Raw genomic sequence first — 18,644 nt, forward strand, 5'->3', positions numbered from 1 at the left:
TTGCTTAACTTGTTTTGAAACTATGAGTCAATAAGGAAAGTTTCTTCTAAAAAACAATAATACATCTTAATTTCTAATTAATCTAATATAGCAAAAAATGTATTTCAATCATATTGTCATCAATATTTTTCATTGTACAATTCAAATCCTTTTGTAACCAAAGCTGGTTTTTACCTTGGGTGGGTCAGACTCCAAAAGAAGATCAGAATCAGTCTGAAAAAACAAAAACCAAATCAATTCATGCTCATAAAATCACCATTTGTTATTCCAAATGAAAGATTTGACATTTATTTGAAGTTTTAAGTAGGTTAAGGATTAAATTGTACCAAATAATGTTAACAATGTTTATCTTACCTTTAACTCTTAACCTGTAAACACAGAAAATGCTCAGTGCCGTGTCGGACAGAAGCCGTATCTCCTTAAATAAAGCCTGTTGATCCACCAAATATGGCATAAATATTTGGATAAAGATTGCACATAAAAAAAAAACGTCCTAATTGGGCAGGATGAACTGCTGCTATTTGTTGCTCTAACCTTGTGTCAAACAAGGCGAGGACAATACATGGTACAGTGAAAGGGGAGGGCAAGAGGTGGGAAAAAAGGACAGGGTTGATATCAAGTGACTCCTAATTTAATCACGTGAAATCATATTTAATTTCTTCATGCTTTTATTATAGATTTATTGATGGTTTAATTAAAATGTTTTTATTTTGGAGTATAATTCTGTTGGTATAAATAATTTCTAACATGCATTTAAATGGAATGTTTGCATGTTTTACCTTCCTCCAACTTGGGTTTGTTTAAACCCGAAATCTCAATGTTATTTTCATCTTTTTTATTAACTTAATATGTTTTGCTAATTTCTATTGGAGGAAAATATGAGCTTTTAGATCGAGTGTATCTTTTTAAATTCACAAGCTTTTGAATAACAACATGCTTACAACTGTAAAAGTGGACTAAAATCGAGGAATCCCTTTACTTTTCTTCACTGTCTGTATTAGTGTGCTGAGTAGGTGTGTTTAAAACCTCACTCAGAAGAATGATGGACAAGGAGGGTTAATGACAAAGATTAAGACCAATTTGTTACTGAAACAATGTTTGTGGAAGAGATCTTGACTTGATGGCCCTGTTAAGATTCCTAATCTAAAAGATAAACTTCAGCAAAGTAGAGCGGCTTCCAAAGTCACTGGTGAGACAATGAAGAATTGCAGCTGTCATTGAGTGATATCTATGGTCAGAGACTTTAAATTATCACTCACCACTGTTCTGCCCTGCAAGGTCTACACTCTGTCTCATTGTATCATGGCATTGTTCCCTCTCCTTTGGCCTTGTGGACAAAGATAACCCTGTCAAATTCTTGTCTAGATTTTTCCTCTGTGACTGAGAAGGACAGCCTTTGAGGGCAGTGATAAAGTTCAACTGCAACCTTATGTCATGATAGATGTGAGGAAGCAGCTGCACTGCACTGAAAATGCTCTCTCTGGCAAAGAGAATTTTTATTCATATTTCTTTTCTGTTTGAAAACTGAAAAGGAAGTAAATTAAGCAAGATTTAAACAATAAATTGGTGGGATTGACATAAAAAGTAGTCACTTAATACAGCCTTCTTGTATTTTGAATAGAGGATATGATTTTATATGTTACTTTTTTTTTTATTAATAAATTTACTAAACACTGCTTTCTGTTTTCCAAAACAGAAAATACATTTCTGCTGTCTACCTAAATTAAAGTAGCACAAATTAATTTAATTGCACATTTGGAGTTTTATTGTGGACTGATATAAAAGGAAGAAGTAGGATGTTAAATGTAGCCTTCTTGTAGTTTGAATTTATGTCATAACTTTTTGGGCCTTTTCAAATGAGGATCCTTTCACCTGTTCAAGTGGGTAGGATTATTTAAAAAGTTTTGAAAGATAGAAATCTTCTGACTCCATCACACTTAGTTCTGTGTTGAAGTGTGATGCTTTGCGATGCATCAGTAAACAATGCAAACATCTTTAAGAATTTGATTTCATATTATTGGATTATCATTCTCAGCTGTTTCCATCCCATTGGAAATATTAACTGTTACCCCACTGACTTTCATTCCAGCTTCAATCTATAACTCCTCTTAGGTGCGTCCAATTGTTCCTAAGCTGAAACAACAAATGGTGTCACCTCGAAATCCATCTGGTTTTAATATTTGCCACAGTCCTTTAGCCTTTGTAAACATTGCTGTCCTATGTATTAAGCAATTAATAAATTAAAGCTTGTAATACAATTGTAACAACATCTAAATGCTACTATGGACTCAGGGGGACATTTACGCAAACATTAGAGAGATTTGTTTGTATTGCATGGACGACAAGATTCTTTTGTTGTCCTGTAATCTTTCTGTAGTTATTGAAAGTCTTTGGAGGACGGAGCCATGGGAGATACATATCAAGCACTCGGTGCCAACTTGCATTACTTTGATTGTTTTACTCCAAGTGTTTTTCATTATTTTACCAGCATCATGAAGTAATATGGATGGAATGATAAACATTCCCTTTGCACTAAAATTTAATGCCTGAGAATACTTCTATATATATTTGCGTCACAAGACTTATTAAAAATTTGTTGGTGTTTAATCTCTTTAGAAATAAAATCATCGTATAATTTTTTTTATTCACAGTCCAGCTACATTATATGTATGTTTGTTACAGTATCTAGTTGTCACAAAGATTTTGTGATCCATATGTCTGCAGCAGATGAAATCAGCATTGTATAGACATGTTGTACCGTATAAATGTAAAATGTTTTCAGTGCAAAATAAATTGATCAAATGTTCTGTTTTTTAAGGACGTATACAGCACCTTAGATGCTTGTGTTATCTTCAGCTGGTTTAACGTATAATTCCGCCCCTTTTCTCTGTGAATGTAAACATTTCTGGAAGGCAGGGAGAAAAACAAAGTGAAGTTACATCCCCAACTCATCATGGCTTTCATTTGCCCCAATGTTACTAACACTCCAGATCTTCTTCATATTACTCTCATAAATGATGTATGCACCTGCAGACATGGTAAAAACAAAATACCCCCTCTCAAATCAAGGTTTTAGTTCCTAGATATCCTGTTTTACGAGGTTCTGAAGCTACATTACACACTTCATATAATTTTAAACAAAAAAAGTTTGTAACAAACACAAAGTACACTCCCAATTCTGTAGATACATATAATTAGCCCTAAAATTTAAAGGGATGTTTATCTTTTTCCCATAAAAATAAGGAATAAGGATTATTTGACTCCTTATTTAACAGTAAATCTGTGCTTCATATTAATTAAAAACTTTGGAGGTTTTTTAGGGGGAAGTGTGTTTGGGGGACCCACTAGGCATTCAGAAATTATCTGCAACACATGTTGTCAACACAAGGGGGCAGAATCTGAACACTTACTTTGTGAACATAGGGCATTCATTAGCTGTACAAAGATGGTAAATATTTATCTCTACATTCATTGTTTTGTCATAAACTGAAAATGGAAAATCTCTTGAGCTTCTTCTTGCTAATCTTCCATAAGAGCCAAATTTGTGGAGGATATTTCCTAACAATATTCTCCAGTTACCTTCTGCTCCTTGTTCCTTCTTTATTTATTGCCCAGCCTGTCAGTTTATGTTATGATCCTTTGGTCTTTAGGTTTTGGCTTCTTTAATATTATTTAAAGGATCTTGCTTTATACAGTTAATTTCCCTCTGAACACATTTCTGTAGGTTCCTTATTGTTAGTAAGGAATTGCCTTATTAGTTCATTCCTTTATGTTAATTTCTCAGCTCTGTCTTTTTGCCATTATGGATTTATTGGATCAGTGTTAGTCTCATCCCTTGGGTTTGTAGTGTATGTATTTGCTTTCGTCAACAACCTCCCAATTAACTAATTACCACATCTGCTTTCAGTGTCATTCTCTAGTCTTTCCTTTGTATATAAGCTCACAGGTTTTCATTGTTCTTTGCTCCCATTCCTCTTCCAGTACTGCATGTCTTACTCAAAACCGTGACTTGGTAGGACTCACTCTGTGAGATGCTCAAAGCTTGGGACATTTTGTTCCTGGGTTACACTGCTTTCAACCTCTCAATGACTTTGTCTTCAATATGTCAGCTGCTTACGTTCGTCTTCATGATGTTGGTTGTTTATTAATGTTTTCTGACAAACCTTGGATGCTACATACGGAAATTAAATAATACACAAATCATCAGTATTTATTCAGTGACTCCTAAAAGCAATGGAATACACTGTTGGTGTAAAGTTCTCCAAATACATTAAAGATTGTGGCTTAAGAAAAATCACTGGCCATTTCTATATTTTGTAGTTGAAATTATGCTATTGGTATTTTGTTGTTCAAAGTTGTCAATGAAAATTTTTTTCTGCTGTAAATAATGATAAAGAACTCCTTTTGTTAATTTGAATGCATTTTGCTTTATTCTACAGTAACATTGCAGACAAGGGGGACAACATCACAGAAGATCCCGAAGGTCTTAGGAGGCCATCACTGTTTCATTCCTCATCTAGCGCTTTCTGTGATGAAGAAAGACAAAAAGGGAACAACAGGTGATGGATTAGTAACTAAACATTGCGTAAATTCAGTAAGGGTTACATAAAATGGCCCACAGAGTTTAAAAAATATATGTTGTAATATAATCATAACATTGTTTTTGTTACTTTCTTTGTAACTATAGAATGTCTTTTATTGAGGCACAATGTCTTAAGTATAAATTGTTTCAATTGAAAGCTATGGGACTAGATAATGCAGATCTTAATGAAAATAAATGAAATAAACACAAAATAGAAGCAAATTTATGTTACAGAATTTCTTTCTAACAACATTTTCCACTGATAATCTCAAGGGTAATAATTTCATCCGACTAAAATCAACTATCTTAACACATATGTGGATAAGTATACTAACACATTGAAAGCCTTACTAACTAAAGGCATGAAAGCTATTAATGCAGAAAGACTAATAAAAAAACAGTAGGACAGCTACATGAAGGAACATTCTCTTCCTTAAAGTGTTACAAATAGTCAGATAAAATTCACTAACCCTGCTCATTAAACAAGAAAATCACAGAATAAAATTTATCTGTAAAACAGACTGGTCTGATTTATTTTGTTTGATTCATTTTACACACTCATTCACAGGCTCACTCTATCACTATAATTAAAATTGGCCACCTTAAAAAATATCACTTAAGTAATTGTTTTTGTTGATAATTACTGAAATAGATGTCTAAATAAATTAAGTGGATGTTTTTGCATGTGGTTAAGGTATTTTATTTACACTGATTTCATGGGAAAATGTCAGTATTTAACCACAGAATCCCTTTTCTACTTGTTTTTATTCTTAGTATTGAAACTGCAGTAGCTAGAAACACTGCATTCAGGAAAATAAACAAAAAGTGCATTACCACATTGAATTATATTTTGTGTTCAAATCTGGTGGAGTCTCTGACCTTTGACCCCACATCGCGGCTCTTGGCACGGAGCTTGTTGACCTGAGACTCAGCGATGTCAGCTCTCTCTTCAGCCTCGTCAAGCTCATGTTGCAGCTTGCGAAACTTGCTCATATGAGTGTTGGCTTGCTCCTCCTGCAAGATACGACAGCATCGCACTCCTGAGCAAGCGATTTAAGGTCTCTTTTGCAGAAAACTGTCAAACATTGAAGCAATAAACCACATGTTCGTCCTAAGTCTACCACATTTCTAGGAAATCCCAAACTTACAGATTCCTCAGCAGCTCTTTTATATGCCTTCACTTTAAGCTGCAGTTTGTCAACCAGATCCTGCAGACGTGCAACATTCTTGCGGTCCTCCTCGGTCTGCATAGATCATTGAATGGGAATGTAAAACATGATTTATGAATACTACGTTCTCTGTAGTCTGATTCTTCTAGTCTGAATGTTTATAGTCTGATTCTTCCAGTAGACGGAACATATTTAAACTCTTTTAAGTTCAATTAAAAATGCTTGGTAAAGAATGATCCTTACTAATTGTACAAACATTTCCAAATTGAAAATTTTACCTGGTATGTGAGCTCCTTGATGCGTCTCTCATATTTGCGCATTCCTTTTACTGCTTCTCCACTTTTCTTCTGCTCTGACTCCACTTCGTTCTCAAGCTCCCTCACCTGGATACATCAGGACATAATATCTTTATTTTCTCTGTTGTATCAAGAGCAAAGGAGATAAGTGTAAAACGCTGTAAATCTGTAAAAAATGTTTTATCTAAATGACATGTACATGAGGTTTCAGTCATAAATGGCTCTTTGTTTCAGCTCAAATTTGTATTATATGTTCAGTGATTTCACTTACCCTGGCCTCGAGCTTCTGGACCTGCTTCTTGCCTCCCTTCATGGCGATCTGTTCAGCTTCATCCAGACGGTGCTGCAGATCTTTGATGGTCTGCTCCATGTTCTTCTTCATGCGCTCCAGGTGAGCGCTGGTGTCCTGCTCTTTCTTCAGTTCCTCTGCCATCATGGCAGCATCAGTGATGGCCTTCTTTGCCTTCTCTTCAGCATTTCTGCACTCCTGCAGCGCGTCCTCCACTTCTGATTGAAGCTGGACTGTATCACCCTCCAGCTTCTTCTTCTGGTTTATCAAGCTGGTGTTCTGTGTGGTTTCAAAATGAGATATTTGAGAGTTTGTGAAGCTGTTGGTTTTTCATACAGGAAGTATTGTTACCTTTGAGTTGTAGTCTCACCTGTGAGTGCAGTAGCTGCACCCGTTCACTAACATCCAGCAGCTCTTGCTCAGCAAGTTTGCGGCTTCGTTCGGTTTGCTCTAAAGCGCCTCTCAGTTCCTCCAGTTCTGCCTGAAGCAGGTTGTTGCGTCTTTCAACAATGGCCATGTTCTCTTTAAGGTCATCATTAGTCCGAACCGACTCATCCAGCTGAATTTGGCAATCCTTTACAGAATGGCATTCACCACGTTAATGCTTATAGATATTTTAAGAGTATAAAGTGAGTTTCTTCTGTTTGAGTTTACCTTCAGGTGTGCATGAACAGACTTGAGTTGTTTCTGGGACTCAGCCGCCTGCCTGTTGGCTTGGCTAAGCTGGATCTCCATCTCATTGAGGTCTCCCTCCATCTTCTTTTTCAGACGAAGGGCTTCATTCCTGCTGCGGCACTCGGCCTCAAGAGAACTCTGCAGGGTGTCGATTGTCCTCTGCAGGTTCCTCTTGCACTGCTCCATTTCCTCATCTTTCTCAGCCAATTTACGTTCAATATCAGCTTTGATTTGGTTGAATTCCAATTGGGCCCTTAAAATCTTGCCCTCTTCATGTTCTAGGGAAGCCTAGTGAAAAGAAATGTACAGAGGTTTACAGCACATAATGACATTCTTTTGAAATGCCTTTGAAATCCCTTAACAAGGGTATATACCTCCGCTTCTTCAAGAGCAGACTGAATCTCACTCTTTTCCTGTTCCAGCTGTTTTCGAAGCTTTTCCAGCTCATGGATATTTTTTCCACTCTCACCAAGTTGCTCAGTGAGGTCAGAAATTTCCTCTGTGTGACACCAAACAGAGTAAAATAATTGGGTGATATGATTTCACACAGAACATTTTTTTAAACTTTTACAGTACATCTTACCCTGCAGATTCTTGTTCTCCCTCTTCATGGTCTCCAGATGGTCCAGAGACTCTTCATAGGAGTTTTTAAGTTTGAAAAGCTCAGTGCTCAAAGCTCTTGCTTCTTTCTGGGAGCTTTCCAGCTCACACTGAGACTCTTCATATTTCTGCTTCCACTCTGACAAGACCTGCAGAGGAAAGACAGGTGAACATTAATCATTATTCTCTTTAATGGAAGAGAACTTGGAGCATAATTTAGTCATATCCACCTTTCAACATTAGCTAGTCTACAAAGAAACCCTAGATATATTGAATCTAGTTCATGGTATGTAAACTAACAGGACTTTACCTTGTCAAAGTTCCTTTGCTTCTTGTCCAGAGCAGCAGCAGCAGCATTAGACCTCTCCACATCCACCATGAGATCTTCGATCTCATTCTGCAGCCTGTGTTTGGTCTTCTCCAGAGAGGAGCATTTAGCGTTCACTGCTTCAACTGCCTCCTCGGCCTCCTGCAGACGCTGAGCCAGCTTCTTCCTTGAGAAATTGTCATTAAAAGCATTTAATGAACCTGAAGTTTGATAAATAATGCATAAGAAAATGTAAGCAGCAGTTGCGAGGTCATCCAACAGACAAACTTTTTGTTCGTCTTACATCTTAGTAGGAACATAACACAAACAAAAAGCTGATCTGCTAGACAAAGTGAAATGTCTGTTTTAGTATTGTGTAATGGTTCTAGATTGAAGCTCAGCCTCTTACTTGGCTTCCTCCAGTTCCTCGGTTCTCTGGATGGCATCAGTTTCGTACTTGGTTCTCCACTGAGCCACCTCAGAGTTGGCCTTGGACATGCTGCGCTGAAGTTCAGCCTTGGCCTCCTGCTCCTCCTCGTACTGCTCCCTGAGGAGGTCACAGTCATGGCGAGCAGACTGCACCGCATGGGCTAATGCATTCTTGGCCTGTTACCAAAAAGCAATTATGCAACATGTGAAAATTAAAGGCATTGAATAGTTGAATAGTCTGTCAGGCCCAACATTTCATTTACCTTTGTCTCCTCTTCAAGCTGCCTCTTCAGATCTTCAATCTGTTGAGTGTAGGACATTTTTCCTCTTGTCAGCTGAGACACTAATGAGTCCTTCTCCTCCAGCTGCCTAGAGAGTTCACCTAAGTTTTTTTTAAGTGGTAAAAATTGGGTTAATGTTTCTTTTGTAACTTGTACTGGATTATAAATTCTTCAAGCTTAAACATAATTTAGACTTTAAAATAAACGTTTTTCTTTGTTTATTCACAAAAACACTGTACCATTTTCTGTTTGAAGTTTTGCTTTTTGCATGTTGAAGTCATTATTGCAGCGTTGCGCCTCTTCAAACTTGGTTTTGTATTCGTTCATTTGATCTTCAAGAGTTCTGCAGGTTTTCTCAAGATTGATCTGAAATTTCAGAAATGAATACAAAATATAGCGTCAATCTTTTGTATGTACCTTTTTCACAAATACATACATGAGTAGCATTAGTCCACCTTGGTCTTCAGAATATGCTCCATATTGGACACAACATCATCCAGCTCCAGTCTAAGCTCACTCTTCTCCTTCTCCAGCTTCTGCTTGACTCTCTGCAGGTTGTCGATCTGTTCTCCCAGGTCAGCAACACTGTCGGCTTGTTTCTTCCTCAGAGTGGCAGTGGTGGCTTCATGGTGCAGGGTGGCCTCTTCGAGGTCTCTGCGGAGTTTCTGGAGCTCGGCCTCCCTCTTCTTGTTCATCTCAATCTGGACGGCTGTGGCTCCTCCAGCCTCCTCCAGTCTCTCACTGATCTCCTCTAACTCTCTAGCCAAATCTGCTCTCTGCTTCTCCACCTTGGCTCGAGCAGCTCGTTCTGCTTCAAGCTCTTCCTCCAGCTCTTCAATGCGGGCCTGTTGGACGAGAATTCTTATATTTACAGACTTTATTCATTGTTTTCCCTACTTTTGAAATGTGTTATGGCCTTTTGATTACTTGAAGTTCTTTCAGTTTCTTCTGAAGCTGTATGGCAATAGCTTGCTCATCCTCAATTTTGTTATTCAGTTGACTTAGTTCAAAGTCTTTCCTGTTTTGAAAAAACAAAATTATAAATCCAGCATACTGGGTATATTTTTAGATTATTCTTTGTTTGGTTCAAATAAATTGTTAAAATTTTTGTTACTTTTTGAGACGCTCTTCAAGTTGTTGCTTGTCATTCTCAACGTCCATTAAACTTTCCTGGGTCAACTTTAAGTCTCCCTCCAGCTTTCTTTTTGCCCTCTCAAGGTCCAGTCTAATCTTCTTCTCTTGCTCAAGAGATCCCTCAAGCTGAAAATTATCAGAAAATTAGATAATAATCTTTGTTATACTAACAGATGTATATATTAGTTGGAAGTCTGCTATTTGATCATTAAAGTCTCACATCGTCCACTTGCTGCTCCAGCTTTGCCTTGGCCTTGGTCAGAGTGTTGACTTTGTCTTCCTCACTCTGTAGGTCATCCAGTGTTTGTTGGTGAGCTTCCTGTAAAGCTTTTTTCTCCTTGGTCAGCTTGGCGATGATTTCATCCAAAGCAGCCATCTCTTCAACAAGGTTTTTTACCTGTAAATTAAGCAAATAAGAAAATTAAGACTGGGATTATGGACTAAATAATTCCCGTTTGTTTTAACTTTAATAAAAAGTCAATTCCGAACCTTGTTCTCAGTAGCATGTTTCTCTTTCTCCACTTTTGCCAGAGTTAGCTCCAAGTCGTCAATGTCCTTCTTTAACTCAGAGCATTCATCCTCCAGCTTCCTCTTCTTAGCAGTCAGTTCAGCATTTATTTCCTCTTCATCCTCCAGTCTCTCAGAAAGCTCTTTGACTTTTGCTTCCATTTGAATTTTGTGTTTGATTAGCCCCTCACACCTCTCCTCTGCATCAGCAAGATTATCTTGCTCCTAAATGGTCATCATATTTATAAAATTGTTTGAGGAGCAACACTCAATATAAGTATGTTATGTCTTATTGAATACACGTGATGCTGGGAGACTTACAGCTTGGACTTGGAGCTGCAGGTCATTTTTCTCCTGGAGAAGAGAAACCGTTTTCTCCTCCAGCTCTTTTCTGCGAGCTTCAGATTTTGCATAGGCCTCTTTCAGTTTCAGGAATTCTTCCTTCATGTTGGCCATCTCCTTTTCTGCTTCGGCAGATCTCAGGAGGGGTTTGATCTTGAAGTACAACTTCATCCAGGGCCAATTCTTGACCCCCATGAAGGCACGGATGTTCCACTGGATTACCAATAGTGCATCCCTGTAAAAATTAATTGCTGTTGTTATAGTAATTTTCAAAGTTGTGAAGTTCTTTTATTTTGTATTATTTTAAAAGTCCCAATTCATACCTTCTGTCAACAATCTTCTGGAATTCAACTCTTGCAAGTAAACCTCTAGATCTCGCCTGGATTCCAGTGATAATGAGTGACAAGCGATCGTCCCTCATCTCCTCCAGTTGACCAAGAAGACCAGCTTTAAAGAACACCTTTAGGGACATGGAACAAGATGTAACTATGTCCTACTTATTAAGATACCTGAACAATGTATCTGTAACCTTGGAGAGACAACTCTGTCTTACAACCTTTTTAGTTATGAAAGTTTGAAATTGTAAATTGAATACATCCCAAAATTGGAATAGGCTTAAGAGTGTCATTTTAAACTTCAACAATATAATATTTTAATATATATGAAATCACTAGAAATCATTTCCTGCTGTCTATTGAATGGTAAATACAACATTTGGTCTGCAGTTTTGACTTTTTAATGTTTTGTTTACCTTAGTGTGCCCAAACTTGTACTGGTTATGGTCGATATCAAGAGATCCAAGAAGTTTTTCGGCTCCTTTCCTGCTATCAATAAACTGTCCCTCAGGGATGGCAGCAGGATTCAAGATACGATATCTGGGAAATCATACATTTGTTAGCAGGACATTGTAGAGTACTAAGGTAATAACCTTTGGATCCATCCATCCATCCATCCATTTTCTTTACACCCTTCTTCCCTAAATGGGGTCGGGAGGGTTGCTGGTGCCTATCTCCAGCTGTGTCCCGGGCGAGAGGCGGGGTACACCCTGGACAGGTCGCCAGTCTGTCGCAGGGCAACACAGAGACACACAAGACAAACAACCACGCACACACACACTCACACCTAGGGAGAATTTTAGAGAAACAATTTAACCTGACAGTCATGTTTTTTGGACTGTGGGAGGAAGCCGGAGAACCCGGAGAGAACCCACGCATGCACAGGGAGAACATGCAAACTCCATGCAGAAAGACCCCGGGCCGGGAATCGAACCCAGGACCTTCTTGCTGCAAGGCAACAGCTCTACCAACTGCGCCACTGTGCAGCCCTAACCTTTGGATGTACTGAGGCAATACCTCTGCTTAAAGTCTCCATAGAGGATCCTGTTAGGGAAGCCTTTCCTACAGATCCTTATGCCTTCCAGGACACCGTTACAGCGCAGCTGGTGCATCACCAGAGGGTTCTCCATGGCCCCAGGAGTCTTGGTCTCGTTGGGGATGATGCAGCGTACAAAGTGAGGGTGGGTAGACCTCAGGTTGGTCATCAACTTATTCAGGTTCTCCTGTGCATGACATTAACTACAATGCTGAATATTTAGTCTGTGTTAACACCAAAATGTCTGAGTTACTGAGTGGAAATCAGTTTTGACTCTCAGATATTTGACTTTACTTACCCTGTGAAGGGCAGATACAGTTTGAAAGGATGATCCCTTCTTCTTGCCTCCTCCTCCTTTGCCACCTTTTCCACTTTCAACTATTTAGCATTGTAAAAGTCTATACATTAGACTAATAAACACAGAAATAACTTTTTCAATCTTTGTTCTGATGGTTGAGCTATAATGTCCCTTTACCTGAATCAGCTCCTGCATAATTTGCAAAGAGAAGAGCAAGCAGCTTGAGTGTAGACTTCTGGTACAGCACAACAACTGTCTCATTCAGAGGATCCTTGTTCTTCACCAGCCAGTTGTTGATATTATAGTCAACAGTTCCAGCATAGTGAACCAGGGCAAAATGGGCCTCTGGTTTGCCTTTGACGATCCTGGGTTTCTGGAAGTTGTTTGATTTTCCCAGATGATTGTCATAAAGCTTAGCTTTAAATGTAGCATCAGAGGCTTTGGGAAACATGCACTCCTCTTCGAGGATGGACATGATACCCATGGGCTGAAAAGGTTATGAAAGTGGTTTGAAACACAAATGACCTTTAACTTTCTTCATATGATTGATATTTTGATTCTCACCTTTTCAATCAGGTCGATACAGGCCTGCAGATCCATACCAAAGTCAATGAAAGTCCATTCAATTCCTTCTTTCTTGTACTCTTCCTGCTCCAGCACAAACATGTGGTGGTTGAAAAACTGTTGCAGTTTTTCATTTGTGAAGTTGATGCACATCTGCTCAAAAGTGTTGAACTGCAAGTTGACAACAAAATTTTCAATACTCATCCTTCTTACCAGCATTGCTTTGCAGGTTTTGCACACATAGTAAAATTATATGAGCAGATGAGTCTCACGTCAAAGATCTCAAATCCAGCAATGTCCAGCACTCCAATGAAATACTGGCGAGGCTGCTTGGTATCGAGTGAATGGTTGATTCTCACTACCATCCACAGGAACATCTTCTCATAAACTGCTTTAGCCAGAGCTCCAACCGCATAATACACCTATGAATAAAGAAATGCGAACTTTAAAGAAACATTGTAATTTTCATATTCCAGTGTGTGTAGTCTATTCATAATGTGTGACGTCTCTCCATATAAATAATAGAAGGTGATTTAGCTGGCTGTGTTTAATCCCTACCTGTTGAACATTCTGTCCCTTGGTGACCCACTCATTCCCCACTTTGACTCTGGGGTGACAGAGACCTTTGATGAGGTCAGCAGAGTTCAGGCCCATGAGGTAAGCTGATTTGTCAGCATCTAAAATTACAAACATGAATTATAGATTAATTAATATAATTTTCCTAACAGTTTACGAGTTTACAAATTATAGAACTCCTCTCTTACCTTCAGTGCCATCTGCCTCGGCCTGCTCTTCACGCTGCTTGTTCTTAAACTTCATGTTACCATAGTGCATTATGGCACCAGTCAGTTTGTAAATGCCATTCTTCTCCTCTTGAGTGAAGCCTAATACATCAAAGGCCTCCTGCATGAAAATTTTTTATGTTTTATTCCCTATGGAACTACCGGTAAGTATTTGCTGGATAATATTAAGTGTATGTAATACCTGCTATAAAATGTAGTTACAGTACAATATCATGTATCAAATATTCTAAGTACTCTGTAAAGTAACTCCTACTCACATCAGTAGCTATCAGCTCTTCTGCATCATTGATGGAGGCTACCGTCGTCTCTCCTTGGGAGATGAAGGCATAGTCATAGGGGTTGTTTGTAATGAGGAGCATTTCTGTAACGTAGGCCAAGAAGATGATTTATAACTACATTATGCAATGATGCAAAATCAATTTGTGCTGATTTGAAAACGTGATGTTTATATTTACCAAGCAGCTCAGGCTTCTTCTGAGACAGAATTTGATAGAAGATGTGGTAATCTCTCTCAGCCTTAAGCTGAAAGGTTACTCTGGACTTCTCTAGCAGATCTGTAAAGGCATTTGCATCATGTAGGTAGAATGAGTCATTTTGGATGTATAAGCAACTTAAAGAAAAAGAAGGCACCACTTACATGTCTCAATGTCAGCTGAAGCCAGCTTTCCACTGGCTGCAAAATGAATGCGGATAAATTTTCCCTAAAATACAAGATGACAAGAAAAGTTAGATTGTGATTTATGCAGTGGGAGAATAGTTATTACAATGAGGAACTTACAAATCTGGAAGAGTTATCATTTCTTATGGTTTTTGCATTCCCAAAGGCCTCTAATGCCGGGTTGCATTGGATGATTTGATCCTCCAATGTACCCTACCAAAATGAAACTTACTGTTAAAGAAGTGCAAACGTGTGTCTAAGGGCTGACAGTTTGCAAATTCAGAAGTATCACCTTTTTCTCAGAGCCTGTGTCCTTTTTCCCACCTGCAGCTGCAATGCTGGCAAAGTACTGAATGACTCTCTTGGTGTTAACAGTTTTCCCAGCACCAGATTCTCCACTGAAGACACAAAGTAAAAGGCTTTATTAGGTGGGAAAGATGGCGTCCAACACTACTATTAATAACACAGGTACACATCCACTATTATCAAACTAAAACAAACTAATTAATGTACTATATATTATACGGTTGTAAACATGTTCTTAGCCTTTATTAAAACATTTAGTCATTTCACTATCACAACCTTCTATGTATTTATCGGGATTTTGTGTGATAGACTAACAAAGAATAGTGTATGTGAAGAGGGATAGGAAAGGAGAGGAAAATGTGAAAAGTGTGCCATACATTTGTACATTTGTTGGCAACCAACTGCATTCATTAGACACCTAATCCGTAAGTAAAGTCTGTCTCTGTATAAAAATTCTTGGTATAAATGTAACTGGTCTGGATAAAACCTCCGAGGACTTGTTAGAGATCACTATTGAACAAACAATGTCATGTGATATATTTATGGAGACGCTTAAAGCCGAGGTCATAAAACAATCCCAGGTTTGGACATCTCACAAAGCTCTGTCCAGACCTCTATCCAAACACTGAAAAGAGCATAGCAGGGATGCAATCCTACCAAGACATGGTTGTGTATCTAAACTCACAAGCATGTTGAGAAGGGAGTTATTTAGAAGCAGCCGAGAGACCCATAGTAATTCCATGACAGCTGCAGAGATCCACAGCTCAGCTAGGAGAATTATTTGACAGGCTAGCTGATAGTTGTGCTCTGTACAAATATGGTATTTATAGAAGACTGTCAAGAAGACAGAAAGTCTAGAAGGTCTATCAGTCAAAATCCTTGTAAAATACAAAGAACGTTGTGCTTTACCAATCACATTTTATGGCAAAAATAAAGGCAGAAACAAGCAGAAAATCTACATTTTACCAAAGTTTTGACAACATGGTAATTTTGAGGATTACAAATTAATTAACATACGTGATGAGGATGGACTGATTTTCTCTGTCTGAAAAAAGAGGAGAAAGGATTACTGAAGGGCTTACTCTTTTAGACCCTCACTCAACTGACTATGTGACGCTCATTGAAAATAAATGACCTGTCAGCATGTACTGGTAGGCATTGTCAGAGATGGAGAAGATGTGAGGAGGAGCTTCACTCCTCTTCTTTCCTCTGTAGGCAACGACCACCTCTTGGTTGTAGACTGGCAGCCACTTGTAGGGGTTGACAGTCACACAGAACAGCCCAGAGTAGGTCTGCAGGTTAACAGGTAACAACAACAAAAGATAATGCCGTAATTGTCTTATTGAGCATATAGACTGCATTTTATTGCAATGTTAGTTTGTACATTAAAGTTTAGCTTTCTTACATAGATCATCCATGCTGCGTAACGCTCTTTGAGGTTAAACAGCACAGCTGGCTCATGGAGGAAGGTGAACATCGCCATGTCCTCAATTTTATCAAACTTTGGCGGGTTCTGAGGATGTATGTCACACTCCTTCACGGTGACAGTCTGAAAAATCAAAAAAGTTTATGTTAACAGGCTGCTTTCACTCTGGTGGAAAAAAATAAGCTGCCTTTAAAGCAGCATCACTTCTGCGTACTGACCTTCCCTTTCTCTGTCTGAGCAGTGACTTTATCACCGTCACGACTTACGATGGAAGCCTTTACATATTCCTCATCGGGGTCAGGAACAAAACATTCCTTCTTCATGTCAAACGGACGGGTCTGGGCCTCCAGACGCTCCCTGTCTGACTTCCTCAGGTACGGGGCGGCTGCCCCAAATTCTTTCATGGCAGCATCACCCATCTTTCACCTGGGCAACTAAACAACAATTTCTCTTAATGCATCTTAACTGCTTGCATGTTGGCGGTAAAGTAATTTCTCTAATATATTTTATTGTTTTAAGTTTTTAGATATTCTTACCTTTTCGACCACTTCCTGGAATACTGAGGTGAAGAAGCCCCTGAGGGAAGAAAAAACAAATGGGAAGAGATAACATCAGTAAGGTTTCCATATCTAACGAAGTCTGGACTTTCGTCTTCATACTTTACCTTGAGATAGAATGGTGACCTGTTGGGGGCTTCCCTGTGACTTCTCCTTTTAAATAAAACCCCTTTGCCTAATATGGAAGAGAGCTTTAGGGCCAGGAATGTTATTGTGTCTGTGTTTGGTTAGGGGGTTTAAGACGGGAGGGGGTTAATGAGTGGGAGAGCAGTCCAGAAATCAGCGGGTCAGGGTCTTATCAGAGATGGGGTCCCGGTGAAGCCATATTAGGCACTGCATGTACTGCAGTGATTATTCATAAGTATCCCCAAGCAGCCAGAGACCTTTAAATAGATTCCCCATGTTTATCCCTTCCAAAAAATCAGTTCTACATAGAAACATTAATTTATTGATTTATTTATTTATCAGAAGTTATTGTGAAAGGCCGAGATCCGTATAAAAAGAGGTGAAAACAGTTAATATTTAAGCAATAAAATATAACAAAGGCTAAATATGTATTTATACAGTGATTTCTACTGGTTCCAAGTGCCACTGGTAAAATATACTGTAAATAAATGTAAAAAATGTAAGTGATAAAGACTTTTGCAGAAAAGTAAATGTGGGTCTATAGTAAACTCTAAGTAACTGCCAAGCAACTCAGAATCATTTAAATTGCATAAATGAAATTGATTAAATGCATTTTTATTTAGCAAGTATAATTAAAAAATAAAAATGAAGGTAAAAATAAACAACATTTTAAGAGTTGTAGCAGTAGGAAACAGTTTCATTGTTGACATCTGTTGCTATTAGGATAAATAATTCGGTACATGTTAATTACCGGTGTTGTTTTTGAAACACAAAGGTAGATGTACATTGTTTCTGGGGAAATGCTTCAGTGAAATATCTCATCTATTGGTGTCCATTACTCTCAGGGCTTAAGTAGAGTCCCAGTGCAGCATGAGTCACAGATTGTCTTTGGTTATTACAGAGTGGATGGACTTCATGGTAACAACAGCAGTCATCACTTAGTGAGTGAGTGGGTCTAAATAAAGAACATTATTCTGAAAGATTAACCAGACGACAAGAGCGATGCTGCACAGACAAAGGTCTGTCACAGGTGGACATGCTTTGGATTCTCTCAAAGGCAATAAATATGTCGAGCAGTGAGAAGCTGGAGCAACATGATGAGCTCCAGTGTCAAAGCAGGAGCCTGTTTGCATTATCGTGGTGAAGCTAGAAAAGCTGGCCTCTTAGATACAGGCTTGTTGACATAGCATTGTGTTTTTTCATGGACAAAGATAACCATGCGAGATTCCCGTGGAGAACCGCAGAGTGTGGAGAACAGTCAGGATCCAGCTTTTGTCTGCATGTAGGATCAGCTGTTTCTCTGGTGTTGGTCTGAAATGGCTTGAAACTGACAACCGAAGCCTCTTCCGATTCAATTCCAACATTTATGATAATTTAAGCATCATGTCATCATTCATTACTTGGACTGCATAGCACATCTAGCTACTTTGAGCCATATCTGCAGCCTCTTCAAAGGTTAAGAGATAAAAGGAGGGTCAACGGCCGCTGACAAGTGCTGAGATTATTTCCATTGTGACAACTTCGCCGAGCCTGCTCCGACAGCTGGCGCTAGCATGCCAAATGTAAGCGAGAGATTTCATGCAGTCTGCTAAAGAGCAAGCAAAAATAACCCCAACATCACACATCTGATGCCTACCCTTTAAATAAGGACAATTTAATTTAAATCAACGTGATTTAAATACTTTTTTTATGTCACGACAAATGTACACTGTCATCACTTGTGTCTAATTGAATAAAAACATTACAGGGTGGTGTGAAGAGCAGCTTGAATGTCTTTGTCACCCAACTGTAAACAGATACCTCATCAACCTTGGTTCCAGTTTAACGTACAGTTAGGTACCTTCTAAAACATATTTGTTAATTTAGGATTTCTCTTATTTGTTAAATGGCAGAGTTCTGTCACTTAGACTCTATATATCATTAG

The 18,644-nt window shown here is 38.6% G+C and overlaps 2 protein-coding genes and 1 long non-coding RNA gene across 7 annotated transcripts in view; 2 read left to right on the forward strand and 1 right to left on the reverse strand.

Moving 5' to 3' along the window:
• LOC122841486 overlaps positions 1 to 4,577 on the forward strand; it is a 53,249-nt gene extending 48,672 nt beyond the window's left edge. For 2 of the 4 annotated variants that reach the window (XR_006372395.1, XR_006372393.1), the window contains exon 8: positions 4,440 to 4,573. This is a non-coding gene — a long non-coding RNA (uncharacterized LOC122841486). Of the gene's footprint in view, positions 1 to 4,439 lie in introns of all 4 variants that reach the window. The other 2 variants (XR_006372396.1, XR_006372394.1) reach the window with 2 other exon arrangements.
• The window catches only part of fitm1l (fat storage inducing transmembrane protein 1, like), a 95,192-nt gene that overhangs the window by 52,022 nt on the left and 24,526 nt on the right, over positions 1 to 18,644 (forward strand). The window lies entirely within an intron of this gene.
• On the reverse strand, positions 4,408 to 16,471 carry LOC122841481 (myosin-6). The gene is made up of 37 exons (XM_044134796.1): positions 16,256 to 16,471; positions 16,017 to 16,160; positions 15,747 to 15,903; positions 15,629 to 15,656; positions 14,598 to 14,703; positions 14,426 to 14,518; positions 14,285 to 14,348; positions 14,103 to 14,201; positions 13,905 to 14,008; positions 13,609 to 13,747; positions 13,403 to 13,521; positions 13,117 to 13,266; positions 12,845 to 13,015; positions 12,458 to 12,767; positions 12,281 to 12,360; positions 11,964 to 12,169; positions 11,363 to 11,486; positions 10,935 to 11,071; positions 10,591 to 10,846; positions 10,252 to 10,494; positions 9,983 to 10,159; positions 9,743 to 9,888; positions 9,556 to 9,646; positions 9,084 to 9,473; positions 8,868 to 8,994; positions 8,611 to 8,729; positions 8,328 to 8,524; positions 7,922 to 8,105; positions 7,595 to 7,760; positions 7,386 to 7,510; positions 6,991 to 7,299; positions 6,707 to 6,910; positions 6,319 to 6,615; positions 6,030 to 6,134; positions 5,731 to 5,826; positions 5,462 to 5,596; positions 4,408 to 4,526 (listed from the first exon to the last, which is right to left on the reverse strand). The coding sequence occupies exons 1-37, from the start codon at positions 16,454 to 16,456 to the stop codon at positions 4,506 to 4,508; spliced, it is 5,820 nt and encodes a 1,939-aa protein (XP_043990731.1). The 5' UTR covers positions 16,457 to 16,471; the 3' UTR covers positions 4,408 to 4,505.

Source organism: Gambusia affinis, linkage group LG12 (genome assembly GCF_019740435.1).
Source record: "Gambusia affinis linkage group LG12, SWU_Gaff_1.0, whole genome shotgun sequence".
Taxonomy (NCBI): domain Eukaryota; kingdom Metazoa; phylum Chordata; class Actinopteri; order Cyprinodontiformes; family Poeciliidae; genus Gambusia; species Gambusia affinis.